The 19,599-nt window shown below is 37.8% G+C and overlaps 1 protein-coding gene across 3 annotated transcripts in view; it reads right to left on the bottom strand.

Annotated features, from left to right (window-relative positions):
• The window catches only part of NTRK2 (neurotrophic receptor tyrosine kinase 2), a 203,468-nt gene that overhangs the window by 154,496 nt on the left and 29,373 nt on the right, over positions 1-19,599 (bottom strand). For all 3 annotated transcript variants that reach the window (XM_018080932.3, XM_008934200.4, XM_018080933.3), the window contains 3 exons: positions 6,664-6,800; positions 3,528-3,660; positions 1,653-1,952 (listed from right to left, as the gene is read on the bottom strand). In XM_018080932.3, the coding sequence (XP_017936421.1) occupies positions 1,653-1,952; positions 3,528-3,660; positions 6,664-6,800 (570 nt within the window). The remainder of the gene's footprint in view (positions 1-1,652; positions 1,953-3,527; positions 3,661-6,663; positions 6,801-19,599) is intronic.

Raw genomic sequence — 19,599 nt, 5'->3', positions numbered from 1 at the left:
GGAAATGCCTAAAGAACACAGCACAGATTAAATAATATATAGTAATATATAGACTTATATTCCATATGAATATAAATATGATGGAACAAATAAATAATGTTTTCTTTCTAATTTAGAGGATAGCTACAGTTCTATTTACTGATCTAAAACAACACAACTGGAAAGTTTTCAGTGCACACGGGAGAGGCATAAAGGAAAAACAGGAGAAGGGATTTGGATCAAAGACAAAAAATTATAAAATCACCTAAATGTATGAGAGGTTAACTGTTATTCAATTAGAAAATGAACTCAGATTCATATTAAATAAGCAGAGTTTAAGAGAACTTCCACTGTACACAGAATATCCATGAGGTGAACTGTTTTGCTGAACATTTAAAAAGCAGTATTAAAGGATGCCAATAGCTGAAATCATGGCATGTTTCTGTAATGAGTCTACTTAAGGAAGAACTCCAGAGAAAAAAAGAAGAGAGGAGCATTAAGGACAGCAGGAGTAAATAGTCTGATTTTATCAGCTCTGCATCTTCTCCTTCTAAAGATGGGAAAGTCTTTTGACCTACTCTCTCTCTCCCTACAGGAAACTGAGTTGATAGGGAAAAAATGACATATGACCATATTTTTACTTTCTGTAGCCTGAGATATAGGAAGAGAGAATTTAAACATCCCCCTTTTTTCCTGCCAGATAACGTTATACTGCACATTGCTGTTTAAAAGAAGACAACTTTTTATATCACATGGCTAAAAAGCCAAAGGTACATACAGGCTTGTTTTTTCAGATATGAGTATGTAATTATCTGCACAAAACCATGACTTTATTTCTACTCCAGATGTGCAAGGTCCCCTCAGTGTTTTCTTCCACATACACCAGTATGCTTACATGTACAGTGACTGTTCTTGCAGTCACTTCATGTATGGTTTTGAAGATGTGAGAAAAGATCAAATCACAGAGAATAACAATCACTTACAGTAGTCCCTGCAATTCAGTAATTAGTCTACCTTAAGCCTGCCCAAAAAGCATTTAGGTGGCCTTGGTAGAACCTTTAGAGCAATTGAAGATGCAGCTATCTTGAACAGTGATACTCCTAGACATGTAGATGCCCAACCTTCACATAGATGAATGGGAACTGGACATCAAAATGCCTGTAAGCACCTGAGACCTTGTCCATCCTGCCTCTGGGTCATCGATGCCCTAAACAACATATTATCATCAATTCACTGGACCGCACGATCAGTTTTGCAACAAGGCACTAGATGCTACACAGGCATCCTCCATGTCTTGCAATACACTGCCTAGTTCCATTCGTATGCAGTGCAGCAAATTACAGAGTGGCTGAACTGGCAGTCAGTGCCTTCCAGGATCAGAACTGAGGCTTGGGAAAACTTCAGAAAAGCAACCTTTTATTAGCCTTAGCTGGCAGCGAGGATGGCTACTCAAAGGAAAGATTTATAGAGCACTGGCATGGCCTCCCTTGAGAAGCAATAAACAAGAAGAAAATAATCAAGGAAAACATTATTTTACAATTAATATTGAAGACATTTATTCAGAGAAAAAAAAGTCCTATAAAAAGCTTCCTCCAAATAGTTAAACTGGGCAAGAGCACTGTCTCAACAGTATAAATTTGCAATTGCTAACATTAAAAAAAAATTACACTTACCGTCTCCAGGGACTGACATGAAATGAGCATCAACCCGTTTTTCATCCTCTCCATAATCATTCTTTGCCAGTAAGGTATAAGCACCATTATTCAGGTGTGTAGGATTGTCCAGCTGAAGGCAGCCATGGTATTCACTTTGATTGATAACATGTATTTTAGTACAGATGTATTCAGACTCATTCAGCACAGCTCCTTCATAGAACCACTGCAATGTGGGCTTAGGGTTCCCTTTCACAGTGAATGGAATACACCAGTGATGGTCTGGGGTTGGAGATTCAATAAATGTGATATTTGGTGCAACTATATTGGAAAAAAAGAATGAAGAACATCAGAATATTCTGAACATGTCCTTCCTCCTTTCCTTTTCTCCCTCCAAAGTTATCAGGGAAGTATTTTTTATTCACCAGTACAAATACATGTTACTAGTAGGAATGGTACATATTTGAAGGATGCTCACACAGGAATGCACCTGCTCTGCCTAGGGTACTATGCTTACAACTGAAATGAAGCTGCTCTTCAAAAAAACAAAGCAAACTAGTTTCAGACAAAGACTGAACATGTGTTAAATCACTTAAAGCCTGTAAGGTGTGGGAAGTTCAGTTACTAGATCGCTGAGAAAATCTCTCTCTTGGAAGAGAAACATTTTAGCTTTATTTTGCTGAAAAAATGGTGCACAGGAGTGCTGAAGGAAAACAGCAGTATTGAAAATATTTAAAAGCTGGCCAAAAGCAAGTAGCACTGCAAATATTCTCAGCTAGGAATCCAAACTTACAGACTATTTTCTTCACAGAATCAAAGTCAGAACAGATTACTTAATTCCCTGGATTCTTTTCTCAGGGAAAGATGATTTTCTACTATACATATTCTCATCCTTGTTCAAATCTGCTAAATGCCTCAAGTTTACAGACTACTTCTGTTTCTCTCAAGAGATTATTCCAACACCTTGCCCATTATTTCACTACCGGGAAATTTTCCTCTATATTTATTCTTAACTACATCCAATTTCATCTAGTTGTACTCCCTTTTATCACTCAGAACAGTGCCAAGCTCAGAATCTCATTACACTGTTCAAACATTTCTAGTTTATGTTCTTTCCCATAGTTATTACATATCCAATTTCAACCTACAAACCTACATGTACAGTGATTTCTGTAGTTTGCTCTGTCATGAGCACACGCTGAGCCAAGTTTGCTGTCTACGAACTGTTCCATTCTCATCTTCAATTAAACAGAGGGTTGGAACTTGTGAAAACACACTGTCATGTAAAATGACAGTGTAAATTCATGTAAAATGAATTTAGCCTGGAGCCTAGACCTAAGAAGCCAGTGCCTCTACACTAAATGTCCCTTCCCCCTTCCTTGGCCCTGACAAATACATGCACTATTCAAAGCTATGACAAATAAATTTATATCTGGCCGTACAAATGTTGAAAGTGTATTATTTTTCGAACAAAGCAGCTGTTATTTTAGATAGTAAGAACTTAAGCATTTGTAGTCTCATAGAATTCTACAAGCTTTTTGATGCATTCACACTTCTCAATTCCTAAGATAGTGTGTATGGACACGCACATCACTACAAACCTTCCCACACTGATAGTGCCATTTAGTATTTGGGATTTTAGACCTTTACTTACAGATTGTTCTAAGAGGAAGAGGAAGCAGTTACAAACATATTTTTTGCAGAATACAGAGCTGAAAAAGATAAATGCAACAACTGCTGGTTGGGCTACTCCTTAGCATTAACTGAAGTAGATAGTTCACATGCCTTAACGGTTTTCTTTTCAACAACCTTAGAGACCAAAAAATACTTATATCCAAAACAGCTCCTGCTAATGCAGTTTGGCCTCAGGACCTGTATGGAGGCCTGCATACGTACAGAATACCGTGAGCTCGGCAGAGGCTTGGTACTCTCCCACAATGTTCTCTGCTACGCAGGAAATCGACAGTCCACTGTCCATGGACGAAACATTCTTTATGGTTAGTGAGGCAGGGTTCTTATTTGTGTCACTCTACAAATGATCAGAAAAACATGTATGTGTCAACCACAGCATTAAGAACAAAGGAGAGGGAGGGCGTTATTGGCAATAGCTGAATGGCATTTTTCATTTTCCCTTCCTTTTAACTCTATCAGTCCACAATTAATCAAAGCCTTACCTTAGCGTCTTATTCACACAGACCTAAATCACCTACAGAATCAATTTTAACAATCAGTGGCAGTGGATTCAAAGCTCCAGAAGTCCTGCTACAAACACTGCACTCAACCATGTTTCTGTCCTGTCACTTTCAGTCTCTGCCTTTTTTTTTTTTAACACTTGATCCTCTCCACACAAATGTTTTCTTCTCTACCCACACCCTTGCTCATCCCTCTCTCCTACTTCATAACCAATTTCTGTGTTCTATCTCTGCCTGTTCTCTTTGAACTTTTTCTTCTTGCCTATATTCTGTTCAATCCTTGCTTTACTTATCCTTTTCTCTCTTTCCTTTAAAATTCTGCGTGACATCTCTTCCACTGATGCCTTCTGAGCCCTACTGTACCTTGACAAGGATGTGTCTTCTACCTCCTCAACCAAATTTCTCTTGGAAGCTTTCTTTTCTCAAGAAACCTTCCACAAGAAACTAAATACTTTCTACTACCTATGTTATTGTCCAAGTACTGTTTTATGTGTTAAGTACAGCCTAATTAAGGTAAGAATGATAATTCTTATAAATCTTGATTCTTATGATTCCTAGAAAGCTCAGTGTCCATCTACAGTCTTAAATGACATACTGAATATGCAGCTATGCCATACTGATTAAGGAAATATGGGTGAATTATACACACACACAAAAAGCAAGCTATTTGTTAATGGTTCTGATGTTCTTAAATCAGGCCTTCATATGATCTCCAAATCATTATTTCCATACCTGAATTTTTCACAAAGAGCAAGACTATTTTATTAGGATAGGAACCAAACACATTCAGAAAATAAACAATAATTAGGATAATTTTTTAAAACTACTTTTGAGATAATTTTCTTACTGTACACACACACACCAGCAGTGCACAGAACACAAACAAATAACACAATGCATCTGTAAAACTGCAGCAACCTGACATGGCAGTCAATAGGAATTTGTGGGAACACTTTTGCATATAGTCCTGTGCAACCAGAATTTTGAACCTCAAGATGACAGCACAACTCCATCTGAGTTAAATGTCCCTTTGCTTTCAGTGTTACAATAGGGGAGGTGGGTGGAAAAGCAAACATCCCATCACACACTTCTCTGCGTGCAATTCTCAGAGGTGAGCAGTGGCCAAAGCTGGACTGAAAGCAGAGGGGCTCAACCACAGGCTCAGGGCTGAAATCTAAAGCAAGAAAAATCTAAGCAACATCAGTCAGACTATACATCAGCATAGAAACTCAGAACATACAGCTTTGCAGAACTAAAGTCTAGTTTTAACTTTTGCTTATGTCGCTCTTAAAACAGGAAAGAGAGAGAAAACAGGCAAAAACAGAATATGAGGTGAAGGAAAGGGGGGCAGAAACTGAGACTTGCAAGTGAGAGAAAACAAACCGAAAGCAACACTCACAGAAAAGGACAGTTGTGAATGCCAAACAAGGTTTAAAAGGCATGAGCTCTCCTGCTACTGAAAAGACTACTGTGCTCCACGGCTAAGGCTGTAGCTAGCCTGTATTATGAGCCCCTCTAAAACACCACGATGAAGTTATTCCAGGGCAAAATACTTCTGGAGAGCTTAAAGTAAATTGATTATGGCATTTCAAAGATAGGAGGGTTAAAAAATGAGGTGACCTCACTTTCTGAACAGCATCCCACATTTGTTTTGGCTCCTAATTAAAAAACAAAAAAAGTTAAAAAAAAGAGAGAGAAAAAGAGCACAACTTGGCATAGATTCCCCAAACTGTTTTACTTTCTTGTTCTTGATGACGATTGATGACTTTGGGGAACTTTACAGATCAGAGAAAATTACTTTAAAAATACAACTAGAGCTCTGCAGAGCTCTTACTTATGGAGCTGAAATGAAAGACAGGCTAGTTAAATTCTATACAAGCCTGATATAATGACCTTATGAAAGAAAGTACAAAAACTGAGACCCAAGAGATCCTGTCTCTTCCACACTGCAGGAAGAGTTTTGGAAGTACACATCCCACACCTTGTACAGACCAAGAAGCTTTAGACAGTTGTGCATCACCATGAATGTAGGACAAACAATGCCACAAAATTTTAATATAGAGAAGGTCTTTTCCACTGTGTAAATAATGCCAATTTATGAGGTCAGTAGCTGCATGTTGAATATCTGTTTAAATGCCTCATCTTTGTCAATACTTCCATCAGAAAGAACTTAATCATGCCATCTCCAGTGTACACACAGTCTACAATAGGGACACAAAATATAAAGATCCCAGAAAACAACATTCCCCCTCCTAGATGATTTCACTGAGGAAACATTTTCATAGTTCATTTAAAAAATGAACAAACACATGCCATTCTTTTTAGTAACATTTTAACTTCAATTTCCAAGGCTTCCTTTTGTAGCAACACCTGGCAGGAAAATTAAACAAGCCACAAAATATTTACAACCAAATTCCAACACACCAAACCTTTGACATGAAAATATAATAAAATTATGAACACAAAGTTTTTTTCACAATTAGGATAGATTGGATTTATTTTCTGTAAGCAGGTATCACTGATAACAAGAAAGTCCTTGTGTTTCAGTATCCCGATTCACATTACTTTCAAAAATTTACATTACTCTCATTTACCAGTGAACATCAAAAAACCAGAGTGAAAATCAGGATCTTGAGAAACAAATGTCTGCCATTCTCCAAAAGCACTGCCACAGTCACCCGTGATTGAAAATAACTGGAAAACAAATGTAATCCCAACATTAACTTTCTCTTTCATCTTTTTAATAAAAAGTTAACTAAAACTGAATGTGTAACTTCATTCCATCATTCAGCAGGTATCACCTGTCTCCGAATTGTCACATATTTGAATATAAAACTTACCTCATGGTTTGAAACAAGATTAGTTACCACCCAGGACACATTTGGGGGTGGTCCTCCAGTAGTATCACAGTACAACGTGATGCTCTTTCCTTCCACCACGGTGATGTTATAATTGCTTAAGTTTGCTGAGGGCAAGTCTATGATAGAAACAATAACAAAAAACATCCACACGTATTTGTATTTGACAGAAGAGACACCATGCAACTCTAATCAAGCCGTATAAATGCAAGCAAAACCACTACTACATCAAATATTTACTGTAGTCAGTGCTATTCAGTCAAGCAGTCAAACAGAATCTTTGGAAATATATAACTACAATGTTTGGCTGCTATGTATTTTCTACACTTCCTCTGCTTCATATCTTAAGAAAACAATATTGCATGTGGAAATACATTATGCTAGTTAAGTATATAGGGAAATATGTCAGGTCTGCAAACAGAAGTTATCCTAACTTCAGTTTTTAACTTCAAAATGGAAAAAACCCTTCCCTTACTCTTCAAACCCAGAAACTTTATCTATCTTTTTGTAACAAACACAAAGCAATCTCTATGTTCAACTAACTGACATTGTGGTATTCCTGCTGTTCTCCACAACACTAACAAGAAAATCCCATTAGCTCCCAGTATCACACAGGTGACTGCAGCCCTCCTCTCACAGAGTGACAGAGATCACAGAGAGCAGGGCAAAACCTAGATCTTAAGTACAAAGTGAGGGAAACAGAGCACTGAACAGATCAAACTAGAGAAGAGAAAGGACAAAAGAGAGCGTTAGCAATTGCACGGAGTTCTATCCAAGGCACCTCAGCTGACTTTTCTAATGCCCTCAGAAAAGCAGAAAAGGAGTGAGATGGTATCACTCATCAGGAAACAAGACCAAATTTTGCAAGAGTAAGGACTCCCACTTCATCTTACATAGCTATAAATCACTCTGTATCTCATTCTTTAGCACTAAAAGCAACGGGAGTTTCCCAAAGAGTAAATATGTTCTGAATGCTTAGAAAAACACACAGAATTACAGACTCACCCTCTTCAAAAATAATAACAGCAATATCAGTAGATTGTAGGCACACAGGCACTCACATTTCATATTTATTTACATAGCAAATAAATATCACCTTTCTTAAAGATACTATGTCATCATTTGAAGCTGCCACAATCTGTAAAAAGCCTTGGTCTCCTTTACGAGGCATTTCTCAGCAATGGTTCCAGGTAAGTTTTACTTGCAATTTATCACCTCAAATAATCAAGCTTATCTGCCGTGCTGGATATGTATGCATCATCTTGCAATAACTTTTCTTTTTCTGAAACAACAGTTCTTTTCGTTTGTTTTTTTTAGTTGAGAGTACAGCACTTTCATCATGGACTTGGTACAGAAGTTTAGCAGAGACTTTTTTCCTTATATAAAATATCCAAAACAAATAACTAACTGCCAACGCAGCGTGAACACATATGTTTGCTGGAGGTTCAATAGAAGCTATATGTATTGGAAATCTGCCTTAATTAGTTCAATAAAAGAAAAAAATTAAAGGAATTAATACAGAAAAGAAGGTGAATAATTTCCCAGGCAATGCTTTCTTGCCTAATAAGATTTGGAGATCGGCACAAGTATACACTAACTGCTCAGGCAATTCTCCTGGTGCTTTAAGTAGTGCTGTAATATGATTCCCATTATAGGTATCATAGATTTCTTCTATTATGTTCACTTTATAAATCATATGTTGAAGTTTATTGAGACAGAGCTGGAGTTTGTATGCCTTGATGCAGTAATCTGTTAGCAAAGGTAGCCATCTGCTCTAGCCTGCTGTGAATTCAAATCTCACCAGTGTCTGTCAACTAGGTGAGCAGGAAATAAAACTAATCTTAGGGAACATCTGGATATTAATTATGCTATTTAGGGAACAAGGAGAAAAGTAACGAGATAATTTGCTTCATAAAGTTACACCTTCACACCATCTCTGAAAACCATTACAATTACTCCTGCCAGACCTGAACATCCGAAGAGATTAAAGGTCTCTGCTCTTCCTAGCCCTAGCACTTGGGATAAGGTCTACATGGTAGATTAGCATTTCACTGTGCAAACCTGCACAGTTCCTACTAACATATCATTTCAGGTGAAACCACCAATAAAATATAAACAACTTTCGTCCCTCAGAGCTCTCCTTTGATAGCTGTTAAGTTCTGAGACAACTTCTTCCTGCAATGTGTTTATGTACAGGATAGGTGACTGAAGTTTAATTTCTCTGGTACTGCCTCTGTTTTTCACCCAGAATTAAATCTAGTTCTGTTTATTTGCAAAAGTCTACATATGTCATGTTGGTGTTAAGTCTCTAATGAAAACAGCTACATCATGCCAGGAGGTTATAAAATATTACTGCTTATTATTCTATAGGTTCCTAAAGTTACACTAAAAACCAGCTGCAAGACCTCTGCCTCAAAAGAAGTACAAACGGAATGGAATGGAATAGAATAGAATTAGAAATAGAAATCATGTTGCTGTGTGTGTTTTATTTCACTTTCTTTCCCAGTCATGAGGTGGGTGGAAAACCTAAGAAACACCTTGGGATTCATTTTTTCTGGTTACATGTCTTGAGATAATGAACTTTAACTGCAAGGTCATTTTGCTTTTATTTCCAGTGGCTCCCAAACTGCTCCACAGCAGAATACACACTCAGAATACACACTGTTTGAGATGTGGTTCTATTTCAGAAAAGTGGACAGTAGCTTCATATCCAGACATATGATGCACTGCACTTACCAACAAAGCAATGACACTTAGCAGCAAGACTGTACTGAAAAATAACTGTATTTAAAAAAAAAAAACAAAACACATTGGACCTTAACATACATACATACATGCTCAGTTTGTATGCTCAGTGTAGTGTGAGATCATTTATATGGGTCGGTAGCATTTTGACACTTATAAAAGATATCCAACCATGTTGCTTTCACTTCTGACTCAATTTGGTTAAATACAGGGGTTTAGATGGCTATCGCTTCTGTTAAAATGTACATCTGATACAGATGTACATTTTAAAGGACTTTGCAAACAGCAATTGATACATGCAATCAGACAACAGATTCAAATACTATTGTATACTGCCAGTATAGTAAGTTCAGACTGTAGGATAAGGGCCCATAAAAGGTAGTCATGACGTTATCTTTCTATAAGTTTCATCTTGATATCTGTCAGACAGAGACTACTCTGTGCTTCAAAGCTCAAACACAATCTCTGTTTCAAACTTTTATAGTAATAATTATTATAACTCTGGATATCAGCAATGACCCATTTAGTATCCAATGTCTTTTTCAAGTTTGCTGTATTTTTGGCCTTAGCAACCTTCTGCAGCAATGAGTGTTACAGGTGTAATGTTCAGGCTGTATACAAAAGCAATTCCCTTTTACCAGTTCTGAAATTTCTCAGTGACCTTCAAATTTATTGAGTACTCTCTTGTTCTGGTGGAACAGAGTAAAGAGAGTTTCTGAATGATCTCCTTAAGATTACCTTCTTTTATTTTGTTTCTCAAATCCCTTTTCTTCTTGATAATCTATCCAAAGCTTTTCAATCTCTGCAAAAATGGGAGGATGGAACCTGTTACTGAGAACTTTAAACTATAATGTAGAAAATAACCCAGTTCAATAGATGAAGGTACACACTAATATCCATGTGTTTCATTATGCATTGGTATATAACAGCTATGTTCTTCACCACATACAGAATATCTTTTCTCCTATTCAATTTGATTACACTTTATTCCCACTTTATTCAATTTGATTTACACTTTATAGGCAGCTCAGGATTAGAATAAGCAGTCACTTCCCTCACTCCAGCACAACTAGACACAACAGAGACAAGCAGAAGGAACTCATTTCTGCCAGCTGAGTTTCTCCAAATATCATCTCATACTTTAGAAGGAACAAACTCCCCCTTATGTAGGGAAGAGAGGCATTTACCCTCACAAACCATCATTAGTGCAAAAGGATGACCTGAGGCCACCAGACAGTGGAACTGCCAAGCATCACTAGGGAATTACTCCCATCTTTCCTGTGCACAGCTGGGACCTCAGCAACCACAAAACCAAACACCTTGGATGCAATTTTTAAAGGTTACTACTACATCGGGCTACGCAACTGTCAATGGAAATTCATAAAATGAATGTGCCTAAATTCCTACAGGGCTTTCAAAGGCTTCATGCTGCTACTTAGTACTTTCTATAGAAAGCTTAAATTGGCCTTACTAGGGCCAGATTGTCATTGTATGTCAAAGGAAGGATATGACCTAATGAAGAAATAACTAAATATTAATATAAGCTGTAGTCTGTAGCTCAACTCTTAGCAGCAAGAACACTTTAGCCAGTATACTAAAGCTACTTTTCGAAGGTGATGGTCTTAAGCCAGAATAAGCAAATCCACCATTACACCAAGGATACTGTTTCACTATCTTCAGCTACAAAAATTTTTACAAAATTAGTACCAGATTCACTTTTTCTGCTTCAACTCTCATCTGTTCAGTTCTGGGATTTGTGCAGTTGCTCAAAAATCTTCAACAATTCTCTCAATATGGTCAATTAGCATCACTAATACCTAAGAAATTACATGATGAATAAATGAGTACCTGGGAGAATACCGTAAATTCAATATTGCATTCATTTATGAAATCCTTTGCACACTAAGTCCCTGATTTTCATTGTTCTGTCAACAAAATCTTTGGAGTCTAGACATGATGCCGTGTCACTAAATGTTTTTCAATGTGGCCCATAACATCTCCCTTTTGTTTGGCATGTTTTTGGAGGTCAATCTGTGATAAGAACAAGTAATTACCATGAAAAAATGACATTTTTTTTCTTGAAACTAGCCAACTGCATCTGATTTCTAATAAGGTCATTTTAATCCCTATCTGAAACCCTTAATCATCTTTTTAGTAGATATTATCAGACACAGAATGATTAAATTAATACTGAGGCAGCAACCATCTATCAAACTGAACTATGTAAAGGCAGACTACCAGAATCACTGATCTATAAAATATCCACCACAATTCTTAAGGTACTGTGGCTCAAATCCAGTCTACTTGCCTCACATAAAGTTTCAATACAGTCTACGGTTCTTGGCTCCCCTGGTTTTGCTTTTTCTCTCTAGGGAGAAAACATACAATTTATTATATCACTACAGTACAGCTTCATAACACCCACTATCTGTACCGTCTTGAGCCTGAAAACAGAACGGTTCACAATGTAATTTGTTATGAACTGTCATAGCTCTTGAAATTTCAGAGGTCTCATTGGCTCAAAACAGGTTTTATCAATGGAAGGAAAACAGTTTTCTTTTATCATTCTATTAAAGTTCTGCCTTGTTGGAAAATACAGTAATATTTACAAATTTCAAAGGTCTTTTCCTATGGGTTTTTAAGTGTTTAAAAAACACAAAGGAGGAAAATTTCTAGTAATTCTAGCTATAAAGATAGGAGATGTTAAATACATGATTCACCTCCTAAGTTTCACTTAAATGCCTGCAGCCAAAAAACTCTGAGCCAGATTTCAGCCACTGGGTAAGTGGGTATGTTTCCACTTAAAGTCTGCAAAATGACAGGGCCAAAAATCATCTGGCTGCATCTTTAAAACACTATAAACAGGACACCCCAGAATTTTACATGCAAAGTGTGAATTAAAGACACATAAATAATAAATGTTTCCATTTCCTGTTGTATCACAAACACAGAATCAAAATGCTCAATACACAGAGATAAGCTGCAGAAATCTCACAAAAGTTACTACAAGATGTTATCCACAAACATTTTCAATGAGCATTAAAAATATGTTAGGCAAATAAAATACAGGATTGGCACAAATAAGGAACATTTGAAACAAATTATCATCTTTCATTTATCTTCCAGAGCCCAAAGATCACCATCTTCCTTTTTTTTCTGAAGGCCTAAGTTCCCATTCTTCTCCTGTTCTCATTTCACTGCACTAACCACCAGGCACTACTCTCCATCGCTCCACTAGAACTTTGCCATTACGAACAACAAAACTTGAAATTTCCAATGGATTAAAATGACAAATAAAGGCATCAATATTAGAGATATAAGGGGAAAAGACGAAAAGGAATCCTGGATTACGACCCTTTTCCTCAGTAAATTTCCATACTCTGCTGACCAAGTGTGAGTGTAAATTAAAAAAAACGGTTCCATATCAAAACTTCTTTCAATCTTTAGGGGAAAATACAGCCACTGAATAAAGCACTAAATCATCACTGAATTGACATATGCTTGCCATGTGGCACAGAAAATCCTGATGGGTGTTTTCCACAGTGAACAAATGTACCAAATGGTACTTTGCACAGGTCTGATACTCTTATTCATGGCCAGTCTTCGTGAACGAAGATTTGGGAAAGGTCATTACCCTTCGAGCCTGCACAGTGGATTTTTTAGGTGAGACACAGTGTGCGCTGAACTGAGCCCACCCTTTAATCCTAAGGTTCATCTGCCGGGGCCGAGCGAGCTTGGACAGTGGCAGCGAGGTCCTCAGGACGTAGGTTTGTTTAGAGTGACCTTCTCTTAGATGGATGGCCTTACAGGGCTGACGAGCTCCATCTGCCTGGGGGAGTTTCCCTGACAGGGAATCGAACCCAGGCCACAGTCGTGAGAGGGCTGCATCCTAACCACCAGACCACCAGGGGTCCTCCTACAGGTCTGATACAGTTAAGTTAGAATAGTCTCAAACACTCTACAGATCGGTGGTGAGTACTTTATCTCCAAAGCTGCAGGTTATACTCTTGAACTGAACTTGAGGAAATCACTGAGACGAAGGTTTAAGACTGTCTCATGCCTTCAACATTTACTAATAAGCAGCTGGAAGGCATATGCACACTGAACAAACTCGTTTCTGACATCTTCTTGCTAGATGTGGATTGCTGCTTCAGTACACCTTAGAATTCCAGCTCTCATTTTCTTACTGCACCAGATGTGATACTTACAGCACCTACCTCATTAGTCTATGGAGGAACGTATTTCTGTCAGGAGGCAGAAAGAGTGATGTGGCAGCTCACTGAGCCACACAAATACTTTAAAATACTAAAAGAAATCTTTCTCCAATCATGACACACCTGATTGTAACATTCAGCTGGGAACCTTCACAGAAAACAAACAAGCACAGTCTCCACCAGAAGATGATGAGTCTAATTTAAAGTACGCTTTCCCACAGCCAATGCACTCTTACTTTGCCTTTAAACACTCCATCACTGTATTCAACAGAACTTGTCACTAGAAGCAAACTTTTTTACATAGAGCCAGTGTGTGCCACAGCAAAGACCACAAAATGTGCTAACTCATCTTCACAACCAAAGTAATAAGCACCACCTCAACAGAATACCCCTACCCAGGGCTTCAAATGAATGCAGTGCAGGTGAAAACCACCAACAGCTGTGCACCCACTTGTATTGGGTCTGGCTGAACTGGAGTTCATTTCCCCACAGTAGCCCTCACAGTGCTGTGCTCTGCATTGGTAGCTAGAAGGGTTTTGATAACACACCACTGTTTTGGCTACTGCTGAGCACAGCATCAGCACTGTAACATTCCTTCCTTAGCTGAGGGCAAGATCCTGGGAGGAGACCCAAGTAGGCCAGCTGACCCAAACTGACCAAAGGGATATTCCATACCATATGACATCAGCTCAGATAGAAAAGCTAAAGCAAGGAGTAGGAAGGCAGGCATTCATTGTCTCCAATGGCTGCCTGCTGAGGAACCGTCACACATCCTGAAGCCCTGCTGCTCAGGAGTGTCTGACCATCACTGCTCATGGGAAGTAGAGAATAAACCATGTTATCTTTTGCTTCTGCACACACAAGCTTCACTTTACTTTTTGCTTTAAATAAACTGCCTTATCCCAACTCATGAATTGTTTGGGTTTTTTTCCACCTTGCTCTCCCCCCTGTCCAACTGGGAAGGGGAGTGATAGAGCGGCTGGGTGGGCACCTGGCATCCAGCCAAGGTCAACCCACCACACCACTCAAATTCACTTGGACAGTGAGCTGAATTCTACCGTCAACCTGTACAGAAGCTCTGAAGGTTGTTGCTGATATCTCAAACCAGAAAAAGGGCTTACATTTCCAAGGTTTACATCAGCTCCTTAACTTTTGCTCAGGACCTTTCTTTTAAGGTTCCTAGACATGGCCTCAGTTTTAGTAGGAAGCCGCAGGATCCTTCAGCACCTGAATTGTTTAATTGACCTTGTCCACAGTATTTATTTAAACACTTTGTCTGCAAGAATTTTGAGACTATATGTTTCTACAGATGCTATCAATCTAATCAACATTTCCCTTTCTAGCACTATCATGAAGGTATCTAGCCATGTTCACTGAATGGCTAAGCAAATTAAATTACACCTAGAGAAATTGTTGTTACCTGGCATTTAAGCTTCAGTTTATCCATAACAACTTTCAAAAGAAAACCAAAGATATGTAGTAAAGATGGGCTGAATACGGCAGCCACAAGGTTAACAGATGAACTGAGAGCTAAACAGCCCTTGTAATGTAAGTTAATGAGGCCTAAAGTAGCTTATGCAAACATCTAACAAATGGATTCTTATTCACTAAGTGCATGTAACGCAGTTGCAGTTCCTGTATCATTATTTGTGGAATTTCATGTGTGTCTAGAAAATACTCAAAATAATGCTGACCTGTGTAATCTTGCAAACACTTGATCCTGAAACAGGAATATTTTCAGAGAACAATATAAACAAGTAAAATTATGGCTTTCATTATCAATACCAAATATATGGTATACCAAGCATATTACTGAAGGGATGCCTTCATGAAAAGTTTCCATTTTTAAAGAAAAAGATACTTTCTCTAGACTCCAGAATACAGTTATCTAGTCATCAGTCTTCACCCAGATAGACTGTAAGAGCAAAGTAAGAATACCGCCAGACAAGAGTCAGACAGCTGTTCTACTCAGTGGATTAGTACTCCACACTTAGACAGGTGTGTCAAGTCAGGCATAGAGAGCACCTCTACAAACCTGCACAATATGCTGAATTCAGGGACAATACTTGAGTGATCCAGACACATTTCTTTCCCTTGGATAGTGTCTTGCTTCCTTCTATTTCTAACATGCTTTGTATTACAAATCTGCTTCATTGAAATTAAAGTAGAACCTGAATCAGAATTACCAAACAAAAATCTGTTTTATTTTTTAAGATGAGACATTCAAATACATCACTCAATTATCATAATTCACAATCCCTAATTTACATATCATGTAGATGTTCATGTCTTAACATCTGTATTAAAGTTCATGTTTGATTTACAAACATGCTCACAAAGAAGTTACGTATGTGTCTTCGAAAATAAGATTCCTGTTGCCTTTTCAAACTCCATAAATTATTGGTTGTTTTCACTTATAAGCCAAAAAATTGTTTTAATTAAGTATGGAAAACTCTAATTCAACTTGGGAGCAACAGTGAAATCCCAATACTATGGAAGTCTCATAAAAAATGAAACTTTTTCACATAGCCCATGATCACAGACAAGAATCAAAACTCTTACAGAGAAAATAAGAACAGTTTGTCACCAAACATCATGCATCACATCTAGTTTTTGAGCGAAAATAAACAACACAGGCCACAGATTCCATGAATATTTTAACTAAACATTAAGAACACTTAAGGCTTTTTTAAACTCGCTTCATTCTGCCTGTAATGTTCTCCTTCTAATAGTCTTATCTGTGAAACCTGGCTGATAATGAAAAAAAATGTCAACACCCACTGGATTATGCCTTTACTTATGGTTTTAGACTTCACTGTGCCATGATTGCCTATTTTATTGACGACACAATCTTTTCTTCAAATTCAAAGAAGCATATGTGTCAATCCTTCAGTTTGCCTTTTTTGCCCTTTAGAATTTATAACCACCTGCCTCCAGTCTGGTATTACCATTTACTTATTTACCTCTAGGACCAAAAAATCATCAGAAACAGGCTGAAATGAGGCCAGATCCAGTCCAGTACATTTGCAGTCATCTGAACAATTGCCTGTTAAAATTCATGGCTTTCCCCAACAAGCAAGAAATGGGCAATCCATCACCTTAGATTGAAATTCTACATTACAGTGACTTCTAAAATTTTGTCAGTCATACACTAGAAGCAGCACTAAGAGCAACACTGCAATACTTCATGTGTAAGGGAGGAGACAGGAAAAGAATGTGAGCATTCATAAAATCCCACAGTTCTCAGACCAGACAACAGTTCCACAGCTGCATATGTAAACACGCAAGTCTAAACATACCTTAGTTATATGTACAGCAAATTAGTACACAGAAGCAATTTGCGACATTTTTCAGTAGATTTTCACAAGCATACATGACCAATGACAAGACAGAAGGCATCTGAAAAACCATGGATGATAAACAAGCATCCAAGCTGCAAAGGCAAGCAAAATTGAAAAACTGATTAGGCATCGTATCTGCATAATTTACCAGATAAGGCAAAATGCCATTACCAGACTGAGATCCAGAGCAACATGAGGTCTGCATAGGACTGCAGAGATAGCTGTAGAAGCCATTCCTTTCCCCAAAACATCACAAGATAAAAAGATTTCTTCCAGTATCACTGAAATCAGTAACAGTTGAGTAACTGAATGCCTACCAGAGGGACTGAGTAACACATCAGCAACCAGTCCCAAAGACATGGTCCTGCCTCCCTGACACTGAGTGAGCTCCAGGTGATCTGGAGAAAATCTCTTGGGTCTTTTGAGTGACCTTACGCCAGGTATACAACATGCCTTGCTTGCAAGCACTTAACACACTGGTGGTAACTGCCACCAGAACTTACAGAAGTAATATAAGAACGAAGTGTTTACTTATTTAGTTCTCTTTTTGATTTTCTAATGCTATTTATCATGTGGAAACAAAAGAGGACTGACTAGGTGGAGATGCTGTCCATGCTATACAGACAACCAGCAAATGCTGTGAAAATGGCAAAACTAAACACCATCATTTCTTACACAGAAGGTTCTACTGGGGTAGATGCAACTTGAAAACTTTTGACATAGTAATTATGTGTGAATTTAAAACTTGGGAGAATCTGACAATTTTCATCATATCTAAATACATTTCAAATGCAGTTAAAAAAAATATTGATTGACACTTCTAATACTGCAGCTGGAAAGGATCTTCTAGATAGTGAGCACACTTGAATTTAAACCTCAAGAAAATAAATCACAAAGTTGATGGCATCTAAACTGCAATCAGTCTCAGTACGTTATTGAACACTTCTGCCATACAAACAATAAGTAAAGTACCACAGAAATTTGCTAATTTTCTCATCAATTTGTATAAACTAAAGCCTTACGATCAAGAACCCATAGTGGTCTCTACCTACTTCTCAGCAAGAGGTTTATTCACAACACACAGTAGCAAGATATCCTATTGCCAAAACATTTACCACATACTGTAATATATATGTATATATATAAACTGTATATGTACATGTTATATGTATTTTTATATATGCATTTATATATAAACTATAATATCATGAAGTAATTCATAATACCTGAAGACATAACATAGGTGTGTTTGCTTATTTTCTAATTTAAAAAAACAAACCTAACAAATTCAACAAGAATATAGGATGAAACCATTTAATTAGCAGAGAAAAATTAGAAAGCATCTAATTAACAAAATGCAGAGGCCTGCATGCCAAAAATTTCTCTTAACATTAAAGGGAGCTAAAAAGGTCACATAGCTCATGGGAAGAAAAAGTTCACATATGTAAAAAGTTGAATTCCTCTTCTATTTCAGTTCTACCTATTAGCCTCACAGAAAGTTCTGGAAATGAAATAAACCAGCATCATGAGTTGTTTTGTTTTGAAACTAAGTCTTGTCCTTTAAAATACAGAAAAATATCTGCAAAGATACTGAAAGAGCTATGCATTGGATCTTTCAGATACCTTCCAGAACACATTCCATCAAAATGGTCATTCCTCTTTATCTGGGATTCTCTGCTCTGTGTCTAGGAAAAGCCTGTGTTGTCATCTTTATTAAAAACCTATACCCTATACTGGTTCATTTTGGAAAAGGTAAATTAAGGGGAAAGAGCATCTACAAGATAAAGGAAATAAGGAAAGCGTGGTGATATTTGGACTCTGAAAGCTAACATAAATGATTTGTAGGCATGTGCTGACATCCACACAAATCTTCAAAACAATGCATGTTTTCCATATGCAAATTGTACATACTGCAACTTCCAATCTAAATGTTGTATATACTCATCTTTCCTCCTCATTTTCCTTCCTTAGTTGGAAGTACCACCTTCCCTTGTCATGACAAGTATTTCAGTCAAGATATGCCCACAGGATGCACGCATGGGTACACACATATGCACCTACACAGCACCCAGAGGTCAGAGACAAGCCTGTTTTGACTGCAGATGGTTAAGAAATCAGGAGGAAGAACTAATGTCTCATAGGTTTAATTCTGGGTATTTAACATCAAAAGTTTTCAAAGGAAAATCCCAACTCCCTGGTAGCTCATCGAGGTGCCAGCCAAGAATGTTACGAAAGACTGTGCTGGAGCTCCTGATTTGCACTAACTGATGTCACTCCAACAGCACACCAACCTCTCTACACCCAGCACATGAATCTACCTTCTAGTCTATGCAGCTGGAGCTCAGCTAGGTACCATCTCCCATTTCAGGTAAATCAGACCCTAGAGTACACAAGACCTACTCTGCAGCTCACAAGAACCCCTAAACAGGTCGTTTTGTGGGGGTTTTTTTGATTGTACCAGACACTAGCACTATTTTTGCCATGAATACACCACCACATCTGGTCCCAGAAGGAAGCTGGACACAAGACTTAGAGCATGATATGTGATCACAAAATTCATCATTGTCATTAAATGCTGCACTTGTTGAGCCTGCAATAGGTCCCCATCATGGCTGTTC

Source organism: Manacus vitellinus, unplaced genomic scaffold (assembly GCF_001715985.3).
Source record: "Manacus vitellinus isolate BGI_N305 unplaced genomic scaffold, ASM171598v3 scaffold_50_pilon, whole genome shotgun sequence".
Classification (NCBI taxonomy): Eukaryota; Metazoa; Chordata; class Aves; order Passeriformes; family Pipridae; genus Manacus; species Manacus vitellinus.
This window is presented reverse-complemented; position numbering and strand designations above follow the sequence as displayed.